This window comes from Chenopodium quinoa, unplaced genomic scaffold (genome assembly GCF_001683475.1).
Source record: "Chenopodium quinoa cultivar QQ74 unplaced genomic scaffold, ASM168347v1, whole genome shotgun sequence".
Lineage (NCBI taxonomy): Eukaryota > Viridiplantae > Streptophyta > Magnoliopsida > Caryophyllales > Amaranthaceae > Chenopodium > Chenopodium quinoa.
The window spans coordinates 2462708-2489553 of NW_018743697.1; the positions used below are offsets into that span (position 1 = coordinate 2462708).

The 26846-nt window shown below is 35.3% G+C and overlaps 4 protein-coding genes across 4 annotated transcripts; all 4 read right to left on the reverse strand.

Moving 5' to 3' along the window:
- Nucleotides 1-5349: 5349 nt before the first annotated feature.
- LOC110683959 lies at nt 5350-7212 on the reverse strand. Its single transcript, XM_021860355.1, has one exon. It carries the CDS (start codon nt 7068-7070, stop codon nt 5442-5444), a length of 1629 nt encoding a protein of 542 aa, XP_021716047.1. The 5' UTR covers nt 7071-7212; the 3' UTR covers nt 5350-5441.
- A 3439-nt stretch (nt 7213-10651) lies between these two features.
- Nucleotides 10652-13844, reverse strand: LOC110684199 (WRKY transcription factor WRKY24-like). The gene is made up of 5 exons (XM_021860615.1): nt 13277-13844; nt 12974-13168; nt 12110-12771; nt 11806-11970; nt 10652-11398 (listed from the first exon to the last, which is right to left on the reverse strand). The coding sequence occupies exons 1-5, from the start codon at nt 13610-13612 to the stop codon at nt 10921-10923; spliced, it is 1836 nt and encodes a 611-aa protein (XP_021716307.1). The 5' UTR covers nt 13613-13844; the 3' UTR covers nt 10652-10920.
- Nucleotides 13845-14849: 1005 nt separating this feature from the next.
- On the reverse strand, nt 14850-17021 carry LOC110684200 (F-box/LRR-repeat protein 3-like). Its single transcript, XM_021860616.1, has 4 exons — nt 16203-17021; nt 15467-15592; nt 15250-15354; nt 14850-15146 (listed from the first exon to the last, which is right to left on the reverse strand). Exons 1-4 carry the CDS (start codon nt 16845-16847, stop codon nt 15048-15050), a joined length of 975 nt encoding a protein of 324 aa, XP_021716308.1. The 5' UTR covers nt 16848-17021; the 3' UTR covers nt 14850-15047.
- A 1556-nt stretch (nt 17022-18577) lies between these two features.
- On the reverse strand, nt 18578-26611 carry LOC110684201 (U2 small nuclear ribonucleoprotein B''-like). The gene is made up of 5 exons (XM_021860617.1): nt 26312-26611; nt 25735-25907; nt 24602-24695; nt 19786-19865; nt 18578-19156 (listed from the first exon to the last, which is right to left on the reverse strand). The coding sequence occupies exons 1-5, from the start codon at nt 26385-26387 to the stop codon at nt 18884-18886; spliced, it is 696 nt and encodes a 231-aa protein (XP_021716309.1). The 5' UTR covers nt 26388-26611; the 3' UTR covers nt 18578-18883.
- Nucleotides 26612-26846: the final 235 nt, after the last annotated feature.

A 26846-nucleotide genomic window follows, 5' to 3' on the forward strand; every position in this document is an offset into this window, starting at 1 on the left:
TTTTTTAGAGAATTTATGAGTTTCGGGACTTGGTGACGAAAAGTCTTGAGAACTAGGGGACACATCTCGGGGTCATATAATGCGGATTGGAACCATATATGACCATTATATGTTGTCATAGTTGTCTGTGGAAGGCTTGAGTTTATGAAATCGGTGCAAATTGTAAAGGGGTTAATTGACCGTTTAAAAGCATATTCGATGGTTCCACCCTCCCAATTAGACTCGCGGAGGTTATTAGGGAACATGGTAAACATCTCAGCAATTACTATTTTCGGACGAAAAAAGTCAAAAATGTCTAAAATTGAAGGCTATAATACACGTTTTTTAAGAAATTTTGGAGGTTTCGGGATTCGGTGTCGAAAAGTCTTAGAGAAATTAAGGGACATATCTTGAATTAATATAATGCCGATTGGAACTATATATGACCATTATATGTTGTCATAAATATCTGTGGTAGGCTTGAGTTAATGAAATCGATGTAAGTTGTAAACTTGTTAATTGACCGTTTAAAGGCATATTGGATGGTTCCACCCACCCAATGAGACTCGCGGAGGATATAAGGAAACATGGTAAACATCTCAGCAATTTTTATTTCCAGGCGAAAAAAAGTCAAAATGTCCAAAATCGATGGCTATTATACACGTTTTTTGAAAAATTTTGGAGGTTTCGGGACTCGGTGTTGAAAAGTCTTGAGAAACTAGGGGACACATCTCGGGGTCATATATTTCCGATTAGAACCATATATGACCCTTATATGTTGTCATAAATGTCTTTGGTAGGCTTGATTTTATGAAATTGGTGCAAGTTGTAAATTGGTGAATTGACCGTTTAAAGGCATATTGGATGGTTCCACCCACCAAATTAGACTCGTGGAGGATATTAGGAAATATATTATACATCTCGGCAATATTTTATACACGTTTTTTTAGGAATTTTGGGGGTTTCGGGACTCGGTGTCGAAAAGTCTTGGAAAACTAGGGAATACATCTCGGGGTCATATAATGTCAATTGGAACCATGTATGACCGTTATATGTTATCATAAATGTCTGTGGTAGGCTTGAGTTTATGAAATCGATGCATGTTGTAAAAAAAATTGGTTAATTGCCCGTTTAAAGGCATATTGGATGGTTCCACCCACCTAATTAGACTTGCGGAGCTCATTAGTGAACATGGTCAACATATCGCCAATTCTTATTTCCAGGCGAAAAAAAGTAAAATATGTCCAAAATTGAAGGTTATATAATACACGTTTTTGGGGGAATTTTGGAGGTTTCGGGACTCGGTGTCGAAAAGTCTTGAGAAACTAGGGACACATATCAGGGTCATATTATGCCAATGTGAACCGTATATGACCATTATATGTTATCATAAATGTCTGCGGTAGGCTTGAGTTTATGAAATATGTGCAAATTGTAAACTAGTTAATTGACCGTTTAAAGACATATTGGATGGTGCTACTCACCCAATTAGAGTCACGCAGGATATTGGGGAACATGGTAAACATCTCGGCAATTTTTATTTTCGGGCGAAAAAAAAGTAAAAAATGTCCAAAATTAAAGGCTATATATAATACACGTTTTTTAAGGAATTTTGGAGGTTTCGAGATTCGGTGTCGAAATGTCATGAGAAATTAAGGGACACATCTCGGGGTAATATAATGCCGATTGGAACTATATATGACCATTATATGTTGTCATAAATGTCTGTGGTAGGCTTGAGTTAATGAAATCGATGTAAATTGTAAACTTGTTAATTGACCATTTAAAGCCATATTGGATGGTTCAACCCACCCAATTAGACTCACAGAGGATATTAGGGAACATGGTATACATCTCGGCAATTTTTATTTCCGGGCGAAAAAAAGTCAAAAACGTCCAAAATTGAAGGCTATTATACACGGTTTTTGAGAAATTTTGGAGGTTTCGGGACTCGGTGTCGAAAATCTTGAGAAACTAGGGGACACGTCTCGGGGTTATATATTGCCGATTAGAACCATATATGACCCTTATATGTTGTCATAAATCTCTATGGTAGGCTTGAGTTTATGAAATCAGTGCAAGTTGTAAACTGGTTAATTGACCGTTTAAAGGCATATTGGATGGTTCCACCCACCTAGTTAGACTCGCGGAGCTTATTAGGGAACATGGTATACGTCTCGGAAATTTTTAGTTCCGGGCGAAAAAAAAGTCAAAAATGTCCAAAATTGAAGGCTATATAATACACGTTTTTTGGGGAATTTTGGAGGTTTCAGGTTTCGGTGTCGAAAAGTCTTGAAAAACTAGGAGACACATCTTGAGGTCATATAGTGCCAATGGGACCATATATGACCATTATATGTTATCATAAATGTCTGTGGTAGGCTTGACTTTATGAAATAGGTGTAAGTTGTAAACCGGTTAATTGACCGTTTAAAGGCATATTGGATGGTTCCACCCACCTAATTAGACTCACGGAGAATATTAGGGAACATGGTAAACATCTTGGCAATTTTTATTTTCGGGCGTAAAAAGTAAAAAATGTGCAAAATTGAAGTCTATTATACACGTTTTTTGAGAAATTTTGGAGGTTTCGGGACTCGGTGTTGAAAAGTCTTGAGAAACTAGGGGACACATCTCGGTATCATATATTGTCTATTAGAACCATATATGACACCCTTATATGTTGTCATAAATCTCTGTGGTAGGCTTGAGTTTATGAAATAGGTGCAAGTTGTAAACTGGTTAATTGACCGTTTAAAGGCATATTGGATGGTTCCACCCACCTAGTTAGACTCGCGGAGGTAATTAGGGAACATGGTAAACATCTCGCCAATTTTTATTTCCAGGCGAAAAAAAGTAAAAAAATGTCCAAAATTGAAGGTTATATAATACACGTTTTTTGGGGAATTTTGGAGGTTACAGGACTCGCTGTTGAAAAGTCTTGAAAAACTAGGGGACACATCTTGGGGTCATATAATGCCAATTGGAACCATATATGACCTTTATATGTTATCATAAATTTCTGTGGTAGGCTTGACTTTATGAAATAGGTGCAAGCTGCAAATTGGTTAATTGATCGTTTAAAGACATATTAGATGGTTCCACCCACTCCATTGGACTCTCAAAGGACATTAGGGAACATGGTAAATATCTCGGCAATTTTTATTTCCGGGTGAAAACAAGTCAAAAATGTCCAAAATTAAAGGCTATAATACATCTTTTTTTTGAGGAAATTTTGAGGTTTAGGGACTAGGTGTCGAAAAGTCTTGAGAAATTAGGGTACACATGTCGGGTTCATATAATAACGTTTGGAACCATATATAAGCATTATATGATGTTGTCATTAACGTCCGTGGTAGGCTTGAGTTTATGAAATCGGTACAAGTTGTAAACTGGTTAATTGACCGTTTAAAGGCATATTGGATGGTTCCACCCATTCAATTAGACTCCCGGAGTATATAATGGAACATGGTAAACATCTCGGCAATTTTTAATTCCGAGCGAAAAAAAGTTTGAAATGTCCAAAATTGAAGGATATAATACACATTTTTTGAGTTTTTTTAAGGTTTTGAGACTCGGTGTCGAAAGGTCTTAAAAACCTAGGGGACACATCTCGGGGCCATATAATGCCATTTGGAACCATATATGACCATTATATGTTGTCATAAATGTTCGTGGTAGGATTTAGTTTATGAAATCGGTGCAAGTTGCAAACTGGCTAATTGATCGTTTAAAGCTATATTGGATGGTTCCACCCACCCAATTGGAATCTCGGAGGATATTATATATGGAGCATGGCAAATATCTCAACAATTTTTATTTCCGGGCTAAAACAAGTAAAAAATGTCCAAAATTGAAGGCTAAGCTATATGCGTTTTTTTTGAGGAATTTTGGAGGTTTCGGGTCTCGATGTCGAAAAGTCTTGAGAAACTAGGGGACGCATGCCAGGGTCATATAGTACCGTTTGGAACCACGTATGACCATTATATGTTGTCATAAATGTCCGTGGTAGGCTTGAGTTTATGAAATCGGTGCAAGTTTTAAACTAGTTAATTGATTGTTTAAAGGACTATTGGATGGTTTCACCTACCCAATTAGACTCCCGAAGGATATTAGGGAACATGGTTTAACATCTCAACAATTTTTATTTCCGAGCGAAAAAAAGTCACAAATTTCTAAAATTGAAGGCTATACACGTTTTTTGAGGAATTTTTGAGGTTTCGAGACTCGGTGTTGAAAAGTCTTGAGAAATTATGGGACATATCTCGGGGTCATGTAATGTCGTTTTGAACCATGTATGACCATTGTATGTTGTCATGAATATCCGTGGTAGGATTGAATTTATGAAATCTGTGCAAGTTTTAAACTGGTTAACTGATCGTTTAAAGGCATATTGGATGGTTCTATCCACCCAATTGGACTCGTGGAAGATATTAGGAAGCATAGTAAACATATCGGCAATTTTTATTTCTGGGCAAAAAAAAATGTCAAAAATGTCAAAATTGAAGGCTATAATATACATTTTTTGAGGATTTTTGGAGGTTTTGGGGCTCGGTGTTGAAAAGTCTTCATAAATTAGGAGACATATCTCGGGGTCATAAAATGCAGTTTGGAACTATATATGACCATTATATGTTGTCATAAATGTTCGTAGTAGGCTTTAGTTTATAAAATCTGTACAAGTTGTATACTTTTTATAAAACACCGAACCGAAGTAAACTGGTTAATATACTTTTTAAAGGCTATTGGATGGTTGTATCAACCAAGTAGATTCCCCTGGTGTATTAGGATCCATGTAAGTATGTTGATGATTAAAAAAAAATTAAATTAATATGTTATTTTAAAACGTCTCTCATGACGTGCATTAAAGCATGCGATGTGCACACATCAGCTTTCATGCCACTAGATTTGCACACCTTTGTCTAGTTACCTAATTATGTTTTGATGCGCATTTATGTTCAATCATGTTGATTTGGTATTCCTTTTGCTAATTAAGTACTTTAATATGCCCTAATTTAGCTAAGTTAACATTGAATATAAGAGAATTTAATGTTCACTTCATTAATGAGCGTTACAAACTTACAAATATGTCTTAATTGAATACAATTGAATGTATGATAGAATCCACCTTTAGACGCCACTGAACTATTTAGTCATGCTGGTCATCCACTTCATTATTGTTAAGATTTACTAACTTTTTTGTCCATTTATATGTCATAGTTGAGCTATATCCAAATTTGCATTGTGGGTTAATCCTTAAACAATTCCTAAAATAGATAATCCATGTGTATGGAAATTGATTGGTGTCAAGTGTCAACCAAACAACTTATAAATCAATCAAACTGAAAGAATCCATCTTTAATTGCAGAATGTAATAAAGTTTCATGTACATTTGTGAGAAACAAAATGACAACATAATTCTAACCAAAAACTAAGACCTAAAATAGTAAAATTTTATCAAACTACCACCATTGATGAACAAGTACTCCTCTATCTCTTAAAAAAGACAAGAGATTAAGACATTGATCATATGTTTTATCATACTTAGGACTTCTAACACCAGGACAACATTTTTGCCATCGATTATAATGACATTCTAAGAAAATCTCATCAATTAAACAGAGTGCCCCTGTTTCAATCAACCTTGGAATCAATTGAAACTCTGTTCCTTCAACATCCATTTTCACCACTACAAAATCTCTTTCCTCAAATTCACCTTTCAACCACTCTGCAAAATCAAATCCCCTTATTTGATCGACACTTCCCTCGAAATTTATTGACGATTGCACCGGTTGAATCCTCCCCATTCCTCTGTTTGCCTCGATCATTTTCTTTGTGGGTTCTCTGTTAATTTCAAAGAACAATGTCTCATTCCTCACCCAAGCTGCATACGGCAGAAGCGTAACGCCTTTTTTAGCTTGTAATTCTCCGTGGAACGATTTATCAGCTTCGATTGCAAAAACTTCAAATGTTTTGTTCTGTTTTGGGTATCTTTTGTTAAACCAGCTACCAATGCTGGAGCCATAGCTTCGAGACCCGACATCGATGTAAGCGTATCGAGGCTTGAAGCTTATATCAACCATCGAAGTCAGATACTTTACATTCTTCAAGTTCCTCTTCAATGTAATCCAAGGTTTCAATGGCTCTTTCTGAATCAAAGGCTCCGAATTATTGATCAATTGAATACTATACCCAGAAACAGAGCATTGTTCAATTGAATCTTTTCGATCAATTTTATGAATTGGAATAATGGGTTTCTTCAAAATAATCTCACGAATTGAAGGAATCGAAGGGTTAGGACCAGGAATATCACGACCCTTAACAAAACTGCAGAAATCGAAAAGCTTAAGAATCGAATGAAAGGCGTAAAAATCTTTGATTTGTGTGTGAATTACAAGAATCCCAGATGGTTTAAGCTTTCTTTCAATCTCTAAAACAAAACCCAGAAGGGGAATCGAAGAGGGGAGATCAAATTTATGAAAAAACATAAAATCAAAAAATTGATCAGAAAAGGGGAGATGAGAAGATACAATTTCAGAGGAAAGACTAAAAGATTGAACAATGCCTAGGTCTTTGAGAGCAATAATGTGGGATGAATTAAGACAAAATGCGGAAGAATTAGGAGAGAGAAATCCATGGATGATGAAATCTTGAAAGATTTTGCAGTAAAATTCATATTCATTCGAAGCGCGGAAGTTGGGAAGAATGGTGATTTGGGTAGAATGTTGTTGGGAAGAAGATGGAGTATTTGAGAAGAAACAAAAATTGGTGGAAGAAGAAAGATTGCAGAAATCTCCATTGAAGGAAATGATGAAGATGAAGCGTAAAAGGAAGAGGAAGATGAAGAAGATTAGAAGACGAAGGAAGATGTTTTTCACAGAATTTGGCTTCATGTTTGTTGTTAATGACGATTTTTGGGGTAGTTTGTGTAATTGTAGCATTTGGCGCGAGAGTCTGGAATGATATAATGTGTGTTTAGATAAATTGGGGAGGAAATGAAATGTTTTGGGTTTGATTCTATTGCCATTTATGATATTGGCCCATGTTATCCAATTTTGAAGATTTGGGTTTGACCCAATTGCTACAATCATTTGTACTTGAATAACCAATAAACCATCACATAAGGTAAATTGTGCAATTAAATATGTAATAGGTAAAGTATCTTGCTATTTTTAGCAAAAAAAAATCAAGATTTTTTTTTTTCTTTTTTTTGACAAAGGTTAAAGGAAAGAAATCTAATACATATTACTACTAAAGCAAATAAAAAGAACTGCAGCCTCTCCTTATCTCCTACAATCTGGTGAGCCCTATGAACACGATGTCTATCTGCCTTGTAAATACCACAGGGTTGAAAGGTGGATCCAAGACGTTGTATCCGTTGTACTAAAATTTCAAGACTTGGCAACAAAGTATCTCTTGGTTTGAAACTTAAAATGTTTATAAAATTCTAAGCAAGTAAATGTGTAGTTTAACTATGGATGATATGCATTGAGTTTGTAATATGGTTTAAGCAAGTAAATGTATATTTTGACTCGTATGGACACAATAAAGAATATGACTCAAGTTTAAAAAAAGACCCTGAATTGATCTCACAAAACCCGACCCGGATAAACCAAATTGACACATCTAGTTATTTGGAGGAGAAACTTTAAAATAAAAAAATTCCATGATGAAATAATTAGTGTTGTAATTATTTACAAAACGGACGAAAGAGACAAGTGTGGTAAACCTGTAACTATTCAATAAAGACCAAAAGGACAAACCAAAATTAAAATGAGAAATACATAAACCAGACTAATAAAGGAATAATCCATACTTTGTACTCTTTCAATCCCTTATTTTTTTGTTCCATAGAGGTAAATGAGATAATGTGACTTTAGTTTTAGGTTGGGAAAAAAATGATAAAGAGAAAAGTGATGGGGTTAATGAGACAGTTGTATTGTGAGAATAAATATATAATTTCATATCCCAAAAATTGAATGAGATAATAAAATTAAAAGAACGACTACAAAGGAAATTGGGGAATAAAATAAGGGACGGAAGAAGTTGTATTTAATAATACATCAGAGTAGTTTGTTAACAGATTAGACAAACAAATAACAAATTAATTAATGTGTTAGATTGAGATAACAACTCACCGACTATGTACTATATTGAAGTATTGATGATGATGAGATAATGTTATTGAATAATTAGGGTAGGCTCTATTTGTACGTCTAGAGAAGAAAAAATAAAGGAGGTTGATCATTAAATACGCTAAAGAGACCCTCACCAACGTGACATGTAATTTCCTTAGCCTTCTTTATCTTTTTGTATATGTCACTGCTGATGTAACAACGTGTCATCACTAATACAGTAATTTAAAGCTCATGAATCATGCTTTTAGAGTTTTAATCACCTACTAATTAAGCTCACTTTAGCTAATCTCTCTTCCTTATTTTTTGGTAATTGATTATTAGATTGAAGGATTCTGCTTCCATATGCAATATTGATTGGTTGTTTTCATCTAACACATGCATCATTTTGTTTTAATCCTTTTCTGGTACTCCAATTAGATGCTCCCACATTTATAGTTAGCTTTAAGTTTGACTATATTTGCAATATTCATATTCAATACCAATACCGGCAATATTCAATATGTATGGTAATGACTAAGGAGTAGTATTAAACACAGAATGACACGCACTTTAAAAGCAAATGTTTGTTTTAGAGTTTACGATTTTTTAGGTTTTTAGAGTAACGTACGATTTTTTAGGTTTCTAGAGTCACGTACAATTATTGAAAACCAGACACATCATGTATACTTTTTGATCGAAATGCTGATAAAATGTAATGTGTATCCCCTTCGATAAAGTAATCGTTAATCGAAATGTTGATAGAATGTAGTGTGTACTCCCTTCAATAAATATAATCAAGAACAATGGCTATAATAAGTATTTTAAGCTGTGACTGAGTCTGTGAAAACTTTCTTCCAACAATTATGAGTAGTTTGTGTAATTTTGGAAGACAACTACTTTGTACGTTCTCTTTGTCCCAAAAAAAAAAAAAAACAAAAACTAGTTTGTACGTGTGATAGACTTGGGGTGAATTATGATCAGCAAGTTGAAATGGACCTACTTTTTTTTTCTTTTTTTTTTTTTTTTTCTTTTTTTGACGAAATGGACCTACTTATTATGGGAAACCAAATCAAAGTATTAGTCATCGGTCAAATATTGGTGATCCCACTAAACAAAAAAATCTGGATCATCATATTTTAATATATGTCAAAGTGAACAAATAGATATAAGCTCATCAAGAACATTAAAAAGGCAAACAAATTTTAATACAAAAATGTTCACTTTTACTGTTTTACAATAGATTTAGTTATAATTAATACGGCCTTTGAACCAAAATCAAAGGATTAGAAGGAAAAGAATATTTGTTTACTTTTGGATTTTGATAATCCTTTACCAATTACAAGTATACAACATCCAAGTAATCAGTCACTTTTATTTTGCTTTGACTATGACTCTGGGCTTCCTCACTTCTCAGCTCCCATGATGAGTTGCTGAAGTGCATTCCCTCTCATATTGTCATAACCGGAGATAGAGTCATTAATCATATAGTCGATGATGATACTTTGTTTGGAAATAATAGTCACGTAAATTATTTATTATGTTTAAAGAGATCAATAAAATTTCATACTTAGATTTGAGTAATCACATACAGTACTTTTACATTACTAAATTTGTTTTACGCTCTCAATTAAGGATTGAGACAATCTAATTAATTATAGTAACTTATTTATGAACAATAGATTATTAATTAGTTAAAAAAACCACAACCATCGAATCACCTATTAATATTACGTATCTTCAAACCCTACATCAAAGTCGAGTTTTTAATGTCAAATGGTGGTGCATTTCCCAGCTCGGGCCGTTGAATCAGTATGCAAGACGCTTGATTCCACCGGACAAGAATCAAAGTGACGCATAGTGAGTTTTACTCTAACGACATCATGCACTTACACTACTTTCTAATCCTTTTCCCATTAAATTAAAGGTTGTCTCTCTTTTGGTTGGAATTTGACTAGCACAGCCAAATTCATGCAATCTACTCTGACCAAGTTCACATTAGAATCAATGTTTCCTTTTCAGATACTTCGTGCAAAATAACATTGTCAATTAGCCCTTTGAAGCCAACTATAAGACAAGTCAAAGAATCCCAAGTCTTCTTCATACAAGTATGTATGTAGTGTTACTATAATATTGTAGGACCATGGTAGTGTATAGTAGTACGCATTGAGTTAATAGAAAACTTCCCTCCAATTAAGCTCCATTGCGTAGCGTAACATGCGGGTATAAGTCATCCTAAACAGTTATGGTTTTCCTCTTTTGGCTTCATCGAGGAACTCCTAGTTGATCCCTGAATCGTATCCTCTTGGTCAGCTCTCGGATGTTTTTAATCCAAACTACCCTCCTGATAAAGTAAGGAAACTTCTAAGATATTTCTACATAAATATCAAAATTTGCCTTCAAATCGGAATAAAAATCTAATTTATGAGAGTGTTTTATCGTTGCTCCTACCCCTCGTAGTGTATTAAATAAGCCTTATGAAATACGGAGTATGATACTATAAATTCCATCTGGTGGCAGGCTGACAGCCACAAATCAATAGGAGGAGAAAAAGTCAGTGAAAAAAAGTACTAAAATCAATCCTGTTTATACATACAATTTCATGTATACAATATACAATAAGGCATTTTTGGCCTAAACTCCTGTATGTCATTTCTGTGTACACTCCTATATAAACAAATAAACAAACCAACCATGTTGAATACAATAAACAAATGAATCTTGATCTTTTTTTTGTCAGTAAAAACTAATACTACTAATTTCCTCTTAGTAAAAATTTCCTCTGACCCCCTAAAAAACTAAGAGGCAAAATATACTGTATAATCTTTCAGCAATGCAACGACTCAAAAAGCACGTCTTCTTTTGGTTCCTCCTTGGCTCTAGCAGTAGTAGTAGTTGTTGCTGTTGTAGTATTACCAGAAAACATGTTATTGTCTGAGTATTGAGGTTGATTTAAGTACCCTGAGAACCCGAAATTCCCAGTGTTCTGCAGCAGCTGTAATGTAAAGGGAGATAATGGTCCAGCACCTTCGAAAGATGAGGGCATTACTTGATTAGTCTGGTAAGAGTGGCTGTTGCCTGCATTCGAACTCATATAGTTCACAGCCGATGGCCTTATAGCCATAGCGGGCACTGCACCATTGTTAGGAGGCGCGACTGCCCTGCTCATTCCACTGCCACGAGCAGCAGGAACGTCATGATTGTGCTTTCCTTCATAGGTTGTGATCACTGCCCTCAGATCATGAGCTGCCCGTTCCACGTGTTTCCTCACCGGGCAATTGGGGTGAGTGCACTTGTAGTAGCTCCTGTAATCAATTTGGCATCATAAGTCAGATAATGTGACAGCAAGTATCTTGAAAAGTGGAGTAACTATTAAGTATGAACTGAACTTCAACTAATTGAATTAGGCCTAATAAAGATAGAATCAAAATGACAATAGTGGTTACCAGCCAAACACTAATCAAAGATCCCGGATTATATCAAATTAATGATACTTATAATTAGCAAAGTAATGAAATTAAAGCCATTCCATCATCATTATTCGTCAATATGGAAATTTTTTATTCCTATACCCAAAATGCATCAAAAAGGCAGACAAATTTCAATACAAAAATGTTCACTTTAAATATACTAAAACTAACCAAAATTCAATTGAGCTTTTTGAACAAAAAACAAATGAATGGTATTAAAAAGGGAAAGACTATGAATTTACCTTGGATTTGGATTTCCCTTGACAACTTTCTGACCATATTTCCTCCACCTATATCCATCATCCAAGATATCAATATCACTTGTTGTTTGAACTACTACTCTCGGCTCTCTCACTGCTCTACTCCCTGGTGCTGCTGACATACATTCATTCTCCACTTCCCCTCTCCTAATTTCACATAAACAAATCAAATAATTAGCATTTGTCGTAGACGGGATTAATCCCAATACTTTAACCGACTAAGTCAGTTGAAATTACATAAAAGTAAAATAACTTGAAATCATGAAAAGTAGGTTAAAAGGTATACCATCTTTTAGCCTCAGGTTGATCAACATCATCAAGATCAGTCCCAGCTGATCTACTCCTCTGAGAACCCACCTCATCATCAGCCATCGAAATCGACGAATTCTCCGGTGTAGCAACGGAGTCCATCTGTCCCGATGATGATTTCTGTGGACCAAATGAATGATCATGGTAATCATTGGATGATTGAGGAACAGAACCCTGCTGAAAAGCTGCAGAAACAGCAGAAGCAGAGGATCTTCTGGTATTAACAGGCTTAGGATGATTATGAGTACCCTTATAAACAATCTCAGTAATTTGACCATCAATTCCCCTTTCAATCTTCTTCTTCATTGGACAATTTGGGAATGTACACTTGTAATAACTCCTTGGATTTTCACTCCCTTTTACCTGTTTTTGCCCATATTTTCTCCAATTATACCCATCTTCTGATTTTCTTTGTTCTCTTATATATTGAGCTGGTTGGAATGATGGATTTTGTTCACCTTCATATTGAACAACGTTTCCCTGATTGTAACTCTCACTAGGATACTCCGATTTCACCATCGTTGTAATCGAATTCGATGATTGCTCATTGTTTTGCTTGTTTTGATCTCCAAAATTCCATGATTGTTGTTGGGTTAGTGGTGGTGGTTGTTGGTTTTCCCTTCCTCTTATAGCCTGTTCCTGAAAAAAAAGTAAATATAAACAGCAAAGCTTTTATCAACAACAACGCGTTTTTAAACTGAAAAAATGCTAAACGTAACCCCTTTAAAAAAACAACAAATACTTCATACATATCCCAAAAACGACACTCGATATAATAAACATTTAATTACACTGATTAACGCGTGATTGAAAATGAAACAAAAAAAAAAAAAAAACTTGCATTAATAAACGAAGGCATTGAAGATTGAAACATAGTAGATGAAACGTCATCAATAGGCTTCATTTGGGTTTGAAATGTAAAATCTGAATAATTGTTGTTCACATCTTCCTGTTTGTTGTTGGTGTTGTTGGTAACGTTGCTGCAATAAGATTTCCAGTTGGCAGCAAAAGCGCCAGTTGTTGGAGATGGTAACACCTACAAAATTTAACAAACCCCAAACAATAATTAATCATATATTTCATAATTAACCTTAAAATTATTAATGGGTTTTGTTTAAATCAATTATTTGTAATTAAAACTTACATTAGAAGAAGAGAGAAGAACAGGGGAGTCTAAGAGATCAGTAGGACTCAAACCAGGAGGAATAGCAAAGTAAGAAGAAGGTGAAATGGGAGGAGGTGAGATGGGTATCGAAGGAGGTGGTAACGACTTGAATTTGGGAATACCCGACCCAGTTCGATCAGCGATGCGATCGGATAAGCTCCGATTGGCGGCGGTGAGGCTGGAGTTGTCGGAGGAGACGGCGGCGGCGCCGGAGTTGAGGAGGTCGGTGAAAGAGGACATGAAATTGTAACTGTTGTTGTTGTTGTTGTTGTTGTTGTGATTGTTGGTGTCTAAGGTGGCATTAGAGAAGCCCATAGCCCATGTAATGAAAGAGAGAGAAAGTTAAGTGAGAAGGATGAGATGATGAAATGGGTAAGAGAGAGAAAATTGTGACAAGGTAGAAAGGGAGAGACTTTTATAGGGTTCAATGAAATACAAAATTACAAAATGGGCTGCTGAGTCTTGTGAGATTTTTATGCTGTGATTTTTTCATGTGAGTTGATCTTATAATTTATTTTTTTTTTAAATTTCGACATGAGTATTTAGTATTGCGGTATAAAGTTTGTACGGAGTAACTAAATTATACGGAGTACTTGTTTGTCTCACAAAAATGGTTAAAAAAAAAAAGGATAGCTGGATAAGTCTCCAAGAAATATATTACAGTACGAAGTACGGAGTACAAAATTAATGGATCAGAAGTATTGATTATAATAATTTAAAAAATTATATAAAGTTGAGTATAAATTCATGTTATATTATCTTATGGTAAGAAAACTGAAATTTGTTGATAAACTTGACTCAAAAATAATGTGAAATCAAAAATAATGTGACTCAAAAAATAGGTTGGTGGTTTATTTTTTTATTATTATTTAATTATGTAGAATATTCAAAATGAGAAATAAGCATTTTAATCAAGGAAATAATGTATTGTAAGCAGTACAATAATGAATGCAAGTAAAACAATAAATCTCGATTTGAGGATTTAGGTAAGTACTCCGTACTACGTAATAATAATGTGAATTCACACAAAGTAGTTAATACATGTGCATCTTTTTAAATGTTAAACTCCGATTAATTGAATTAAACATAAAAGACTCCGTATATTATAATCTCAATTAATGTTGAAGTATTGATACTTGTGTTAAAGTCTTGAGATTCATGTGAATGCCAAAGCAACTTACGGAGTACAAAAATTTAAATTTTTTCTCTAATTTATTAATTATAATATCTACTCTATATCAAATATACGTACATAGTATAAAAAGTTTGAATAATTTAGACTAGTAATAAAGAAAAATTACGAGTAATAAAGCTTAATTAGACTACCCAAATGAACGGTAAAATACGATATTTGGTAGGCATAATAGTAGTTGATAATAAAATAAAAAAGGGTGGTGTAAAAGGGTCACGTAACGCGCAAGGAAAAGGCTATAAGAAGGGTTGGCATCTTCTAAGAAGGTGATGAGGCATTTGACCGTGGAATTCCCACGGCAATAACACTTAAAATGAAAATAAAATAAAGGAAAATAAAAAAATATGAAAGAGACTAAACTGGTCAAAACATGTGGGTTTGACTGGATTGGTGATTAGGATACAAATACAATCACGAAGCAGACATTAGAGGCGGCTCACTAAGATACGAATACAATTATACTTACCACAACACATAAAAAAAAGAGACAAATTAATGGCTAACGTCCCATAATTTCTGGGTGGGACCCTTTTTCATACTGTGGCTTCTTCCTATTGGCTATCCCACAACATCTCTCCTTTTTTTTCTCCCAAATTCCAATTTGTATAACTGTAACATTGAGAGATTCTGAAGACATTTTGCTACGTCAAGAGTAACCTGAAATCGAGAAAAAAAAGTTATAAATAAATCATACTATTCCATATTGTTTTAGTTAACTAGTAAAAATGTGGGAAAAGAACATAGATATCTTGGTACTTACAGCTGAGCCATATGCCAATATGATCTCTCTCAGGGATCTAGCACCTCTAGTCAAATTGGCTAAACCAGTGTGACTGATGTTCTGACGGTTGGATAAATCGAGTGTCTATTGAAGTGATAAGATGGATAAAGAGCATAATAGAGGGTTAAAATCAGAAACTAGACAAACATGTAGGTATCAAGTAAGGAAATGATCTGGATCACAAGAAATTACAGACCTTCAACATAGAGTGACCTTTGTCAAGTAAACCAAGTCCCTCATCATCAATGCCAAGACACCCCACTAACACTAGATCTTCCAGAGAAGATAGCTGCAATATAGGCTTAAGGCTTTTCTCTGTAATCTGTTATACATGTAAATAAGGATAAGTGTCTTTCAAGTACTAAAAGTGTTCCTAAATAAGAATCATTACATACATAAGTATAATTATAAACAATAAAGTCTATATAAACATGCATAGCCCAATAACATTAGAATGCAAAAAATTATGACTAATCATCAAGAATATCACTTAATCAACCAAAATCATAATTACTACTTAAAAATACTGTAGTATTTGTCCACTTAACCAACTTTTTCATCCCACTTAAGTAATGCCACTTTGAATTTCCAATATAACACTCCCACAGTCCCATTTTGATCTTCTTACACAAAGCCAAAACTTTGCAAATAAATTCTCTCCATAATCTATGCATAAAATAACCAGAGTCCTTGACACTCTAGTGGGACCCTATTGGTACTAACTCGTACGTTGTTGGTAGTCTTGGTACCAAACTTGGTATCTCCAGGGTCCAACCGTCCACTGAAGTTATCAAAGACTCACATAACTCTTACATACACGGAAAAACATAGTCACGTGACATGGTAACGTATTAAAATCAGTTTACATATTAAAAAACGGGACGCTTAAAATGACAATCACAAAGATAAAAATATAGGAGAAAAGCAAATACCGGAACATAAGAAAGATCCAAAGAGCAAAGGTCCTTGCATTTAAGGGCAAGAAGACCAACCCCTAAATCAGTAACCCTTAAACACCATTTCAAACTAACCCTCTTCAATTTCTTACAACCAACAGCAATACACCCAATACCCATATCAGAAACCCGTTTACATCTCACCATTACCAACCTCTCCAAGTTCTGTGCCCCAGCAATGGCGGCAGCAGCAGAGTCACTAAGCTCAGTACCATTACTAAGATCCAACTCCACCAAATTCGGGCATTTTGATACCAGTTCCGAAACCCCTGACCCGGTTACAAACCTACACAAAGTAAGCTTAATGGACCGCAAAACGGGTCCCAAAGACGACGTCGTTTGGATCTGGGTATCAGTGATTCGAGGGCAGAGAGAGAGGTCGAGATGAGAGAGAAACGGGTAACGACGAAGGACGCAAGGGAGGAATTCGGGTCGGAGGAGTTTGGCGGATCTTCGGTGTTGGTATTCGGCGGAGTGGAATGATTTTGAGGAGAGAGAAAATGATTTAACAGCAAGGTGGTCGTCAATGGAGAGATGATCGAGGATTATGAAGAGGAGTTCTTTGTTGAGGAGGTCGAAGGGGTTGTTGTTGTTGTTGTCATGCTTCATTGATTTCGCCATTGAAGGATTGGAGGAGAGAGAAAATGAAGGAAGAAGTACAGTAGTTGATAATTATAGAAGAAAAATGGTTGAAAATTATATGGAGGATAATATTATTTGTTGGGAAGAAGGTGGTAAGTGGGAGAGGGTGTGATATCATCTGGGGCAGACCATATTTGAGGAAATTAAAGTACTACCAAATAGGGGTGAGCAAAAATTCCGGGTACCCGGAATTGGAACCGGAACTGGTTAGGAACCGGCAGGTTCGGAACCGAGATTGGACCCGGTGGTTCCAATTTCGGGTAATAAATTAAGGACCCGGTTATAACCAATTCCAATTCCAATTCTCAACTTTTTGGACCCGGAACCGGTTGGGTACCCGGTTACCCAATATATCCTAAATTAAATAAACTTTAAATAATAAAAATATGTTAAATGTATCTAATTTGTACAATAAAAAAAGTATTATTAATACCTAACATGAATACAAATAGCTTAATGCATATATAAATATAAGTATTAAACACTAATAATGATACTAACTAAAATAAGAATTATAATTTGTATTATATTTTAACAATTACATACATAAGTGGGTACCCGGAACCGGAACCGGTACCCATTGGTTCCAATTCCAATTCCTAAAATTTAGGACCCGGTTTAACCAATTCCAATTCCGGTTCCGAATTTTAGGACCCGGTTCTAACCAATTCCAAGTCCGGGTCCTAAAATTTTGACCGGGTACCTGGTTTGCTCACCCCTACTACCAAAGTACCAAGTGCATATTCTAGTACGGTATTTTCTATAAATAAAATTTTTTAATGACCAAATAAAAAGTCTTAAGATTACCCTTTGATTAACGGCTAGAGTGATTTTAGTCTATGTATTCATATTGTATTTATTTTAACGAGGATCGAATTGATTTGTGAGAGATTCTGACCCTATAAAATCTTTCTCCTTATCTTTCGAAAAATAATTTGTGATGTATTTAAATGAATTAATCAAGTACAAGTAATATGTTATATGAATGATTGATAATGTTATTATTCTGAAAATTACGCGAGTGATTTTATAAATGAAATAATATAAGAAAGGAATTTAAGGAATTGACAAGGGTTTCCTTATGTTTGTAATATTGACCTCTATTATCACTTTTATTAGATGAGAAAAATGGTTACTCCATATATCTAAACCAGTGCGGGTAACAGGATTATGCATTTTGTGGTTGTCAAATGATAACAAATGCTTGGAAAAGTATAAGAGTATTAGAGTACTCTTATAATCTACGTCGCCTAGTTGATTTCGACTTTGATGAGAGCAAGGTTCTTGCTTTGGGAGGGACAGTGAGAGACTCGTGTATGTGAATGGAAGTGCAAGGAAAACCGTAGTATATATTCTTCATGCGAAGCCACATTCACAAAGGGCTTATGTATGAGCTACATGGATCCATAGGTTGGGTGGATGCAAGGATGGCACAATAAGGATATATGACATGCATTCTTCACACGTTAGGCTGTGGGAGAGGACAAGCTGGTTCTCAAGTGGTGCATCTTATGGAGGCGCAAGTGTATTTAGTCTAATATCTAATCAGCTAATTGCTACGGAATGAATTAAAGTCCACTAATCTTTGAGGTGTAAAGACCTTGTGCGACAATCCCCATCCTACTAGTATTTGCTGGATCAACGAATTATGCAGCTTGTTGTGGAGTAACATACGATGCTATAGCAACTTGAAGCTTTTGACTATCTCCTTGAAAACAAACTAAGAGATTCCATTCACCATTAACCACAAAATTATCGACTAATCATGTGTAAAACGAGTTTTGGACAAACTGAAATATGTTTCTCGCTAATACTAGCTAGTTTATAACTATAGCTACTCAAAATCAGACCTTCTCATAACAGGTAACAGGATATCATCTGATGTACAGTTAACATAATGCAAGACACCTTTGAACAAAATTTGACACTTTTCTCTTTGCATCTTGCATATGGTAGAACTACACTCTACAGCTGCCATTGACAATCACACTCCCACAAAAGGGAACAGAATAAAATCATTTCTTAGCGTAAGTGATTTCCATGGGATTCTGTGGTGTAACTTTGAAGCCCTGAAGCGCCTGCATTGCTATTGCAGCTTCGTCCTCGTCGTCAAACTCCACAAAAGCAATGCCTGGCTTTGCTTCAATCATCCGCACTTCCCTGAAACCTGGATACTGTTGGAAAAGCATTTGCAGCATTATACTGGTTGTTTCATAGGGCAAGTTTTGTACAAACAAAATATTGTTTGGAGCTGCAGATTCCTGTGCACCAGTCTTGCGATTTGTAGCCTGTAATAGAAATAAAGCATTAACAATTAGCTTCAAACAATATAGAACAATACCCCCAGAACAGTAACAACAAGAACTAGTGACAGTGTGACACCAGTCATTCATGATAGTTCTAATACACTAACATAGCCATCCAAGGTTTTTCATAGAATTGAGAACTTTGTGAAGTGGGTAAGTGGCACCAAGTACTGTACACTAGAACTCTCCTTTCACTTGTCTCATCTTCATACTTCGTATATGTGTCTGACAATGAGCCAAACTTTTAAAATAAAATGGGCAAATACAGAGCAGAACTAACATCCTGGTTGTCAATAATTCAATATGAAATCATGACTAAAGATCTAGATCCGCTTGGCCAGGAAGCCACAGAATGTGGTAGAAACGCATAGGGCATGTAGTGGAAGAAGGCCCCAACAAGGACAAAAAACTACAGATGTGGTTAAGATAGTAATAATGTATGATAAGCAACCCAGAAGCAAAATTTGGTGCTTGTAAATAGCATATTATGGAGAACATAGCTTTTGGTCAACATCGCCAAGCCTTATTGGAAGTTGTTAGAACTTGCAGAACTTATCTAAAATATGTTGTTTTTAAGTGAAGAAAACAGAAATTCTGAGCAGTATACTTACAGATGGGCCACCATTGGTTTGAGAAGCATTTCCATTAGCAGCAGCACCTGTTTGGTCTTCTGGATGACGCTTCCTTTCACCTGGAGAAAGGAAAAAAATTATCTCAAAATCAGATAAAACTAGCCTCGTTCCGAGCTAGGAAAAAGTATTTAATGAATGGCTGATATGCCGCTATCTGAAGTCTACATAATAATTAATCTCCAAATCACAGTAGTAGCCAAAAACGCATGCTTCACTGATAATAATAGATATATTGCTAATGGATAACAGCTACTAAGCACACAAAACATACAAAAGGTCAAAATAAGGTTACTCAAACTTCAGAAAAACAAAGGTTTGACAGTATAAATTAAAGATCGTGAGTATGTGGGCTCTCAATGGGTAAATTATTTCATACATAAGCATAAGAGCATGCCATAACCTGCCACATGCCTCAAACAACACTCTTACAGTGAGGCAAGGAGATCAGTTACATAGAGAGAACATATTGGGACGTCTATATATATAGGAAAATTTGTCAAGAATAAGTCAACCTTTGCACAGTTAGCTTAAAATAAGTCAACCTTTCGACTAATTCAGAATAAATTGAATTTTAAGGGTATTAACTTTTAAGAAGTCAAATGACCTACAACTTATCAAACAAGTCACTTTCTTTCACATTTTATAATTAAAAATTATTTATTTTAGATAATCAGGCTATAAAAAAAATAAATAAAAAAAAAAGGGAAAACCCCACCCCTTCTTCTAACCAGCAACCCATCACCATCTCCAACCCCCCACCCAACCAGCCACCGTAGGAACCCCCCTCCTCTCGATACTTTTCTTTCTTTGCCCTCCCGCCAGGCCACTATCCCTTCCCCTAGAACACCGGCTGAACCCTTTGACTTCCCATCCCTAAACACCGGCATTCGTTGGCCGAGAGCAACCCAAAAGGCCAAAACCACGAACCCACACCAAAATTCAACCTGAAAACCACAGTACCCACCTCGATTCCCCACTGTAACCACCAAAACATCACCATATCTACCCCGAAATCAAACCATAACTACCTAAACTCACTCCATTCACCCCGAAAAATCCAACACTCACCCGAAAAAGCATACCACCAAAAAATTCGAAAAAATAGTGTAGGAGCGAAGGCGGCAATGGGAGGGGAGAAAGAGAAAGTGATCAACAGTGATCGGTGGGTGGGGGATGATTGGTTGTTGCTTGATTGGACTGATGTTGCCGGCACGAGAGGAAGGCGGTTGTGTTGTTCAATAGTGAGCAATCAGTAAAGAAAATTAAAACAAGGTAATTGAAAAGAAAAAAATTAATTAAAACTTTAAATTGAACCAATTATATTATGACATGTGGCATACTTAACCTAAACGACCGGTTAACCCTAAATCCAACAGGTCATACCATGTGGCATACTTAACCTAAACAACCGGTTAACCCTAAATCTAACAGGTCATACCATGTGGCATACTTAACCTAAAAAACCGGTCAACCCTAAATCCAACAGGGAGAGTGTGTCTAAACAACAGGTTAACCCTATATCCAACAGGGAGTGTGTGTATGTGTGTGTGTGTGTGTGTGTGTGTGTGTGTGTGTGTGTGTGTGTGTGTGTGTGTGTGTGTGTGTGCGTGCGTGTGTGTGGCACAAACATTCAGAAACATTCAGAAGATGATCCAGCCAACCAATGATCTCTTTCCAATCATAGAAAATTTCCCACAAAATATCTACTGATATTAGTTACAGATAAATTACAGATCTTGACTCTTGAGTATGTGAGCTCTCAATGGGTAAACTATATCATACATGACCATAAACTACCATATGCCTCAAACAGCACTCTTACAATGAAGCAAGGAGGTCAGTTGGATAACATATTGGTATGTGAAAGTACCTTTTTTTTTTGGATATTTTGCATGAATATTCACATAGTATCTAGCATGCATGTTACTTTCTCTCCTCGTGGCAACCACACACACACACACACACACACACACACACACAAAAAAAAAAAAAAGAGGGGGGGGGATCTACGGCTCTATGCAGGAGTGAGGTAATATTTAAAGTTTTCAAAAAACCTCAAAAGGACAATTTGAGGCAAATAACATAAATGCTTGGATGGCCAAGAATAAGCATATAGTAAAATAACCCAAGTAATACGTATTACATCCTGATATATATTAATTTTCCACTTTGTTTACCCTTTTTTCTGTTTTTTTATTCACAACATATCCAGCTTCTTATGATTACTGAAGCAGTGAAGGTCTGTACAACAACAATTGTTGTATTGCTCTAAGTTGTTCCAGCTAGTGGTTAGAAGTTAGCAATTAGAGATTAGTTGTCAAAAAAATTATCTTATAAACGTGTTCAGCACCAGTGCAAAATACCATAGATAAGCAACAAAAAAATAACAAATGTAATTATAGTAGATAACATGTGATGCATAAATAATAATAAAATAAATTTAAAGGAAAAAAACATTACTCCAAATTTTAATAGCTTTTCTTAGCACAACTCAACATTTTTAATAGCTTTTCTTAGCACAACTCCAAATTTTTAAGTAACTGCTAAAACATAACCATTACACTATTGGCTAGGTCAACACTAAATGATGCTCCTCATATAAAAAACTTATAAAAAAAACTCTAATTTCCACTCCAGAACCTAATGCCAAACACATGTCAAATACCTCAATACAACGTTTAAGCGCTCCTTACATTATGTACTAAACACCCAGATGCCTAATATTGGCAGATGAAGAAAGCTTAAAATAAATAAAAGCATAAAAAAAATTGACCCATATTTCACAGATCATAGGATGAGAGAAAGGAAAAGACAGAGTGTTTATGGTGTGTGAAGCAAACTGAGTATGCCCTTTGAAAGATAGAAGACTTTCTATGGATTCAATTTGTAGGGTTTGGAGTGGTGAAAAACAAGAAGTTGCTTTGGAGAAATGGAATGATTGGTAATAATAAGTAATATTTAGTACTTGGCTGGAGATAAATGGTCGCACTATTAATGGCGTATTGTCCCAACTTACCATGAGACAAAGTACATTTGTCAGCGTCTTCATGGATTAAGGCAATTGGGGCTTTCCAAAGCTACACAAATACACAATTAAGGACTTGCAAAGGAATTGGGCTAATTTGTATCAGTGTATAAAAAGGCGTGCTAAGGCGATCGGCGATTAGGGTAGAGTGCCTTTTTTGCTCTAGGCAAGGCACATTCAAAGAGGCAAACCTGAGGCGCACATAAGAAAATTTCTTCATCTGTTTTATATTGTGTGCCTCGCTTCAAAGAGGCGCGCCTCTAGGAAAAGGTGCAGCAAGACCTTCATCACCTCATTGTGCCTTGAGTTTTTTTATACATTGATTTGTATATATGTTAAATGTTCGATTCTAAGGACACCTTATCCTATTATTGTAATTCCTTTTTCCTCTCTCTCTCTCTCTCTCTCTCACACACACACACACACATACACACTCTTTATGGTTATTTCGCTAACTATTAGATTCCTAACAATTAGCCAAATAGATATACTCTTTCCCAATAAGAATTTTTATTTGGCTAATTGTTAGATATCTAACAGTTGACAAAATAACTAAAATGTCCTAAGTAACCCTTTTCTTATGTTAGCCCTTATCACTCTCTTCAAACATCGTGAACATTATTATTATTTTGAATGATTTTGTCTAATTGATTGTTGCTAATAGTAAGCCAAATGATCAAACTGTCGTCATTAAGACCTTCTATTCTTTTTTTTTTCTATTTGCTCACTTTGATCATCAGCTAACAGCCACATATATAGTCATGCCAAATTAGCTGACTATGACATATAATGTTAGACAAATGACCAAAGTGCCTAACTGACCTATTTTCTCGTGCCTAACAACAGTCACATTACTCCCGCACACTATTTCAGACATATAACAGTGAGCCCCACTCCTTCCCAATGGAACAACTTCTTGAGTTATTGACATATTTTGTTAAACATACAATAGTTACCAAGACAACCAAAAAAAACTCTAATTAACCTGTTTCTCATAAACCCCTTAATCTTCTCTTTTCTGTGCACTTGATTATTCACATAAATCTTTCCTAATGGGCTAATGGCCACCCTGCTACAGCAAGAAAAGGGTGATCTTCAAATATACCCCTTAGCTTATATCCTATAAGACTGAAAAATACCACTAATGTTCACTTGTATCAATGGAAGGATTTTTTAATATTAAATCAAGGATCTAAGATCTTACAACTACCATTAACAAACAATTATGAGCAAACATTATAATAATTAAAAAAAATATTATATTTAAAGAACATCCATATGGGTGAAACATTAAGAGTTGATAGCTAAAATATATGCCTATAATTGATGGAATAAGAGGGCAAGACAGCAAGCCACAAAAATTTGCTGCAATCCTATGTGATTTTATTTACAGAAAACAGCCCTACAAGAACATGATGATTGAAAAACATCACATTGCAATCTTAAAGATTGGGGTTACAAATACATTCTCTAAGGGCAGCTAATGCATGCATGGTCTTGTTAGCGGCCAATTGGACCCTTTTATCCCTCTTTATTTATATTATGGCCTATTTGGGATTTGGGTGTGGGTGAGACTGGACAAAATTACATAAATCTCCCTGCATGCTCCTAGTGATTTTCAAGCCACTCAGTAATTACATACTGGATGTACCAAAGAATTATGTAATTATGGCTTCCTAAACAGCCACTACTCTAAAATTGCTAACCACACATGAGAAATTTTTGGCAATATGATAATACAATAGTCAAAGAATAGAACAGGGTTTTTACCCTTCTCCTCTTGTTTCTTCTTCTTTTCCTTAGGAACATAAGTTCCCTCTTCTTTCGCAATACAATCTGACTTGGATTTAGCGTATTGTATCCGCTGAAAAAAGTAATCAAGAAGAACAATACAATGTTAAACATACTAGCATATATGTAATTATATTCATGTGTAAGCTTGCAGGGTATCAGAAATAAGACTCTTAAGTAAATCAAACTACTAGGAGTGCCAAGCCAACATTACATATCATAGGGATGGTAAAGTCAGCTTGCATTTTAAAAGAAGAAATGTAGCCATCTCAAAATGATCAATACTCCCTTCATATTGTAGTCATTTACAACAATATTGGTGCCATTGTTCACGTTGAGTTGTCACAAAGTTCATTAGTGGCAAAGTCTTTAAATGTTGGATTCTCAAATTTGATGTTAACCCTCACCAATATTCCCATCAAATCACAAACTTATATTCAGCAATGAGATAGAGGAATTAGGAAGTTAGCATCACTCAAGGATGTAACTACAGCATTCTGCTAAATGAGCTTGTGGCTTCTGCACATACTTTGTAAAACACCAAACCCCAACTTCACAGCAAACAAATACTAACAAGATTCATGTTCTATTTACTCCATTCTAGAAAAATTGCACTATTTAGACTTTTAAACTGTCCACACATTCCCTCACGACCATCTTTTGTGAAATTAATTATAGTTTTGTGGGATCTTGTAAAATTCGCCTTGATTCTCACTTCCAATATATCCTTCTTATTACTTTAAATTTAAACTTGTGTATTCGTAAGCGTGAAACTCAAATGGTGCATTTATAAAGGAATGAAGTAAGTATTTGTATAACAAATGTTGGACCTATGGGGCTAATCAGCTATATGCATTCTTATTTACACATACTAGTGTAGGACTCTGAGTGTATTACATTTACTGAGCCCACCAGAATGAATCAGACAGCAGAAGGCAGGGTCTCATACCAATTTCAGTTGATTACAGTGCGCCATCTTTTATAGACCCCATATATCTATCAAGCCCATTTGACCATTTCTATACTTGCTGCTTCTCCTCACCCCTCACCTTCATATTTTACCAACTAAAACACACAACTATTGAAAGATGGCTAGAAATGGATGTACTTACAATAGGTTTATCATAGAAAGGGAAATTCTGCATTTGCCGAACAGCATTACTCGCTGCTGTAATCTCACTAAAACAAATCCAAGCTTGACCTCGAAGTTTAGGTGTCTTCAAAGCTACAACATCCAGGATCCTCCCAAATTGAGAGAATAAACAGTAAAGCGACCGCTTCAATTCTGGTAAATTCATAAGAGATTCTCACTAGCTCAAATACTTGAATCAGAAACTAAAACTAAATACAAACCCAACAATTACACACCCATAATAAGAGGCAACAGCAACATTAACACTTAACATTTCTCAATTACCAAGTAAATTGGTTCAATTTCACAATAATTGGGAAGATTTAAAGTTGCAAACTAAGTCACTCATCACAAAACAGCCACTGCATCAAAAATTAGAAATCCCAAATTTCATAATAACCTAATTTAAACCCTAAAATCAAAGGGCATATATAGTGATTTATGAAACCTGAGAAGTTAAAATTGAAGATAATCAAGTATAAGAAAGAGCATAAGCATGAAATTAATGAAAATTGAAGACATTACAAGCTAAAAAAAGTGAAAAAATTAGGGTTTACCTTCTTTCTTGACCTTCTCATTGAGATTTTTAACGTAAATGGATTGATTAGGAGGTATATCGCCGGATAACATCATTGTCGTAAAATATGTTAATCGAATTGATTTGCAGAGAATCAATAAAAGAGGGAAGAAGGAGAAATTGCAAAGCCCTAAACAGTCGAATGCAGAGTTGAGGAGAGAGAAACACTCAGCAAGGCGGTAAAACCCCCTTGTTCGACTACGGCTTTTGGTTCGATTTTTTTTTTTTTACCTGCAAAGAAATTCAACGACAACATAAGACCATATGGGGCTATGGGCATACCGCATATGGCAACATTAGCCATTTAACCCAAGTGCATGGTGTTAAATTTGTTGCTAGGGATGACCAACCTACCCCGATTAATTATATGCTGTCCAAGATCATTGTGTCATTTGTAATACCCCGTAAGACAATTTTTCAATGTAATGATGATGAGAATTTAGGATATCATATCATACATTAAATGAATAACCATAATATTGAGAGTAATTTTATTATTGGTTGGGACCATAAAT

Excerpts from the sequence above, each read along its gene's own strand:
- LOC110683959 (XM_021860355.1), bottom strand. The coding sequence starts at position 7,070 with ATGATTGTAGCAATTGGGTCAAACCCAAATCTTCAAAATTGGATAACA.
- LOC110684199 (XM_021860615.1), bottom strand. The coding sequence starts at position 13,612 with ATGGGCTTCTCTAATGCCACCTTAGACACCAACAATCACAACAACAAC. Across the intron at positions 13,169-13,276 it reads TTCTTCTCTCTTCTTCTAAT|GTGTTACCATCTCCAACAAC; the intron begins GTAAGTTTTAAT and ends TAAATTTTGTAG. Across the intron at positions 12,772-12,973 it reads CAATGCCTTCGTTTATTAAT|GAACAGGCTATAAGAGGAAG; the intron begins GCAAGTTTTTTT and ends CTTTTTTTTCAG.
- LOC110684200 (XM_021860616.1), bottom strand. The coding sequence starts at position 16,847 with ATGGCGAAATCAATGAAGCATGACAACAACAACAACAACCCCTTCGAC. Across the intron at positions 15,355-15,466 it reads AAGGTCACTCTATGTTGAAG|ACACTCGATTTATCCAACCG; the intron begins GTCTGTAATTTC and ends TCACTTCAATAG. Across the intron at positions 15,147-15,249 it reads TATTGGCATATGGCTCAGCT|GTTACTCTTGACGTAGCAAA; the intron begins GTAAGTACCAAG and ends TCTCGATTTCAG.
- LOC110684201 (XM_021860617.1), bottom strand. The coding sequence starts at position 26,387 with ATGATGTTATCCGGCGATATACCTCCTAATCAATCCATTTACGTTAAA. Across the intron at positions 24,696-25,734 it reads CTTTCTATGATAAACCTATT|CGGATACAATACGCTAAATC; the intron begins GTAAGTACATCC and ends TACTTTTTTCAG. Across the intron at positions 19,157-19,785 it reads AAACCAATGGTGGCCCATCT|GCTACAAATCGCAAGACTGG; the intron begins GTAAGTATACTG and ends TTTCTATTACAG.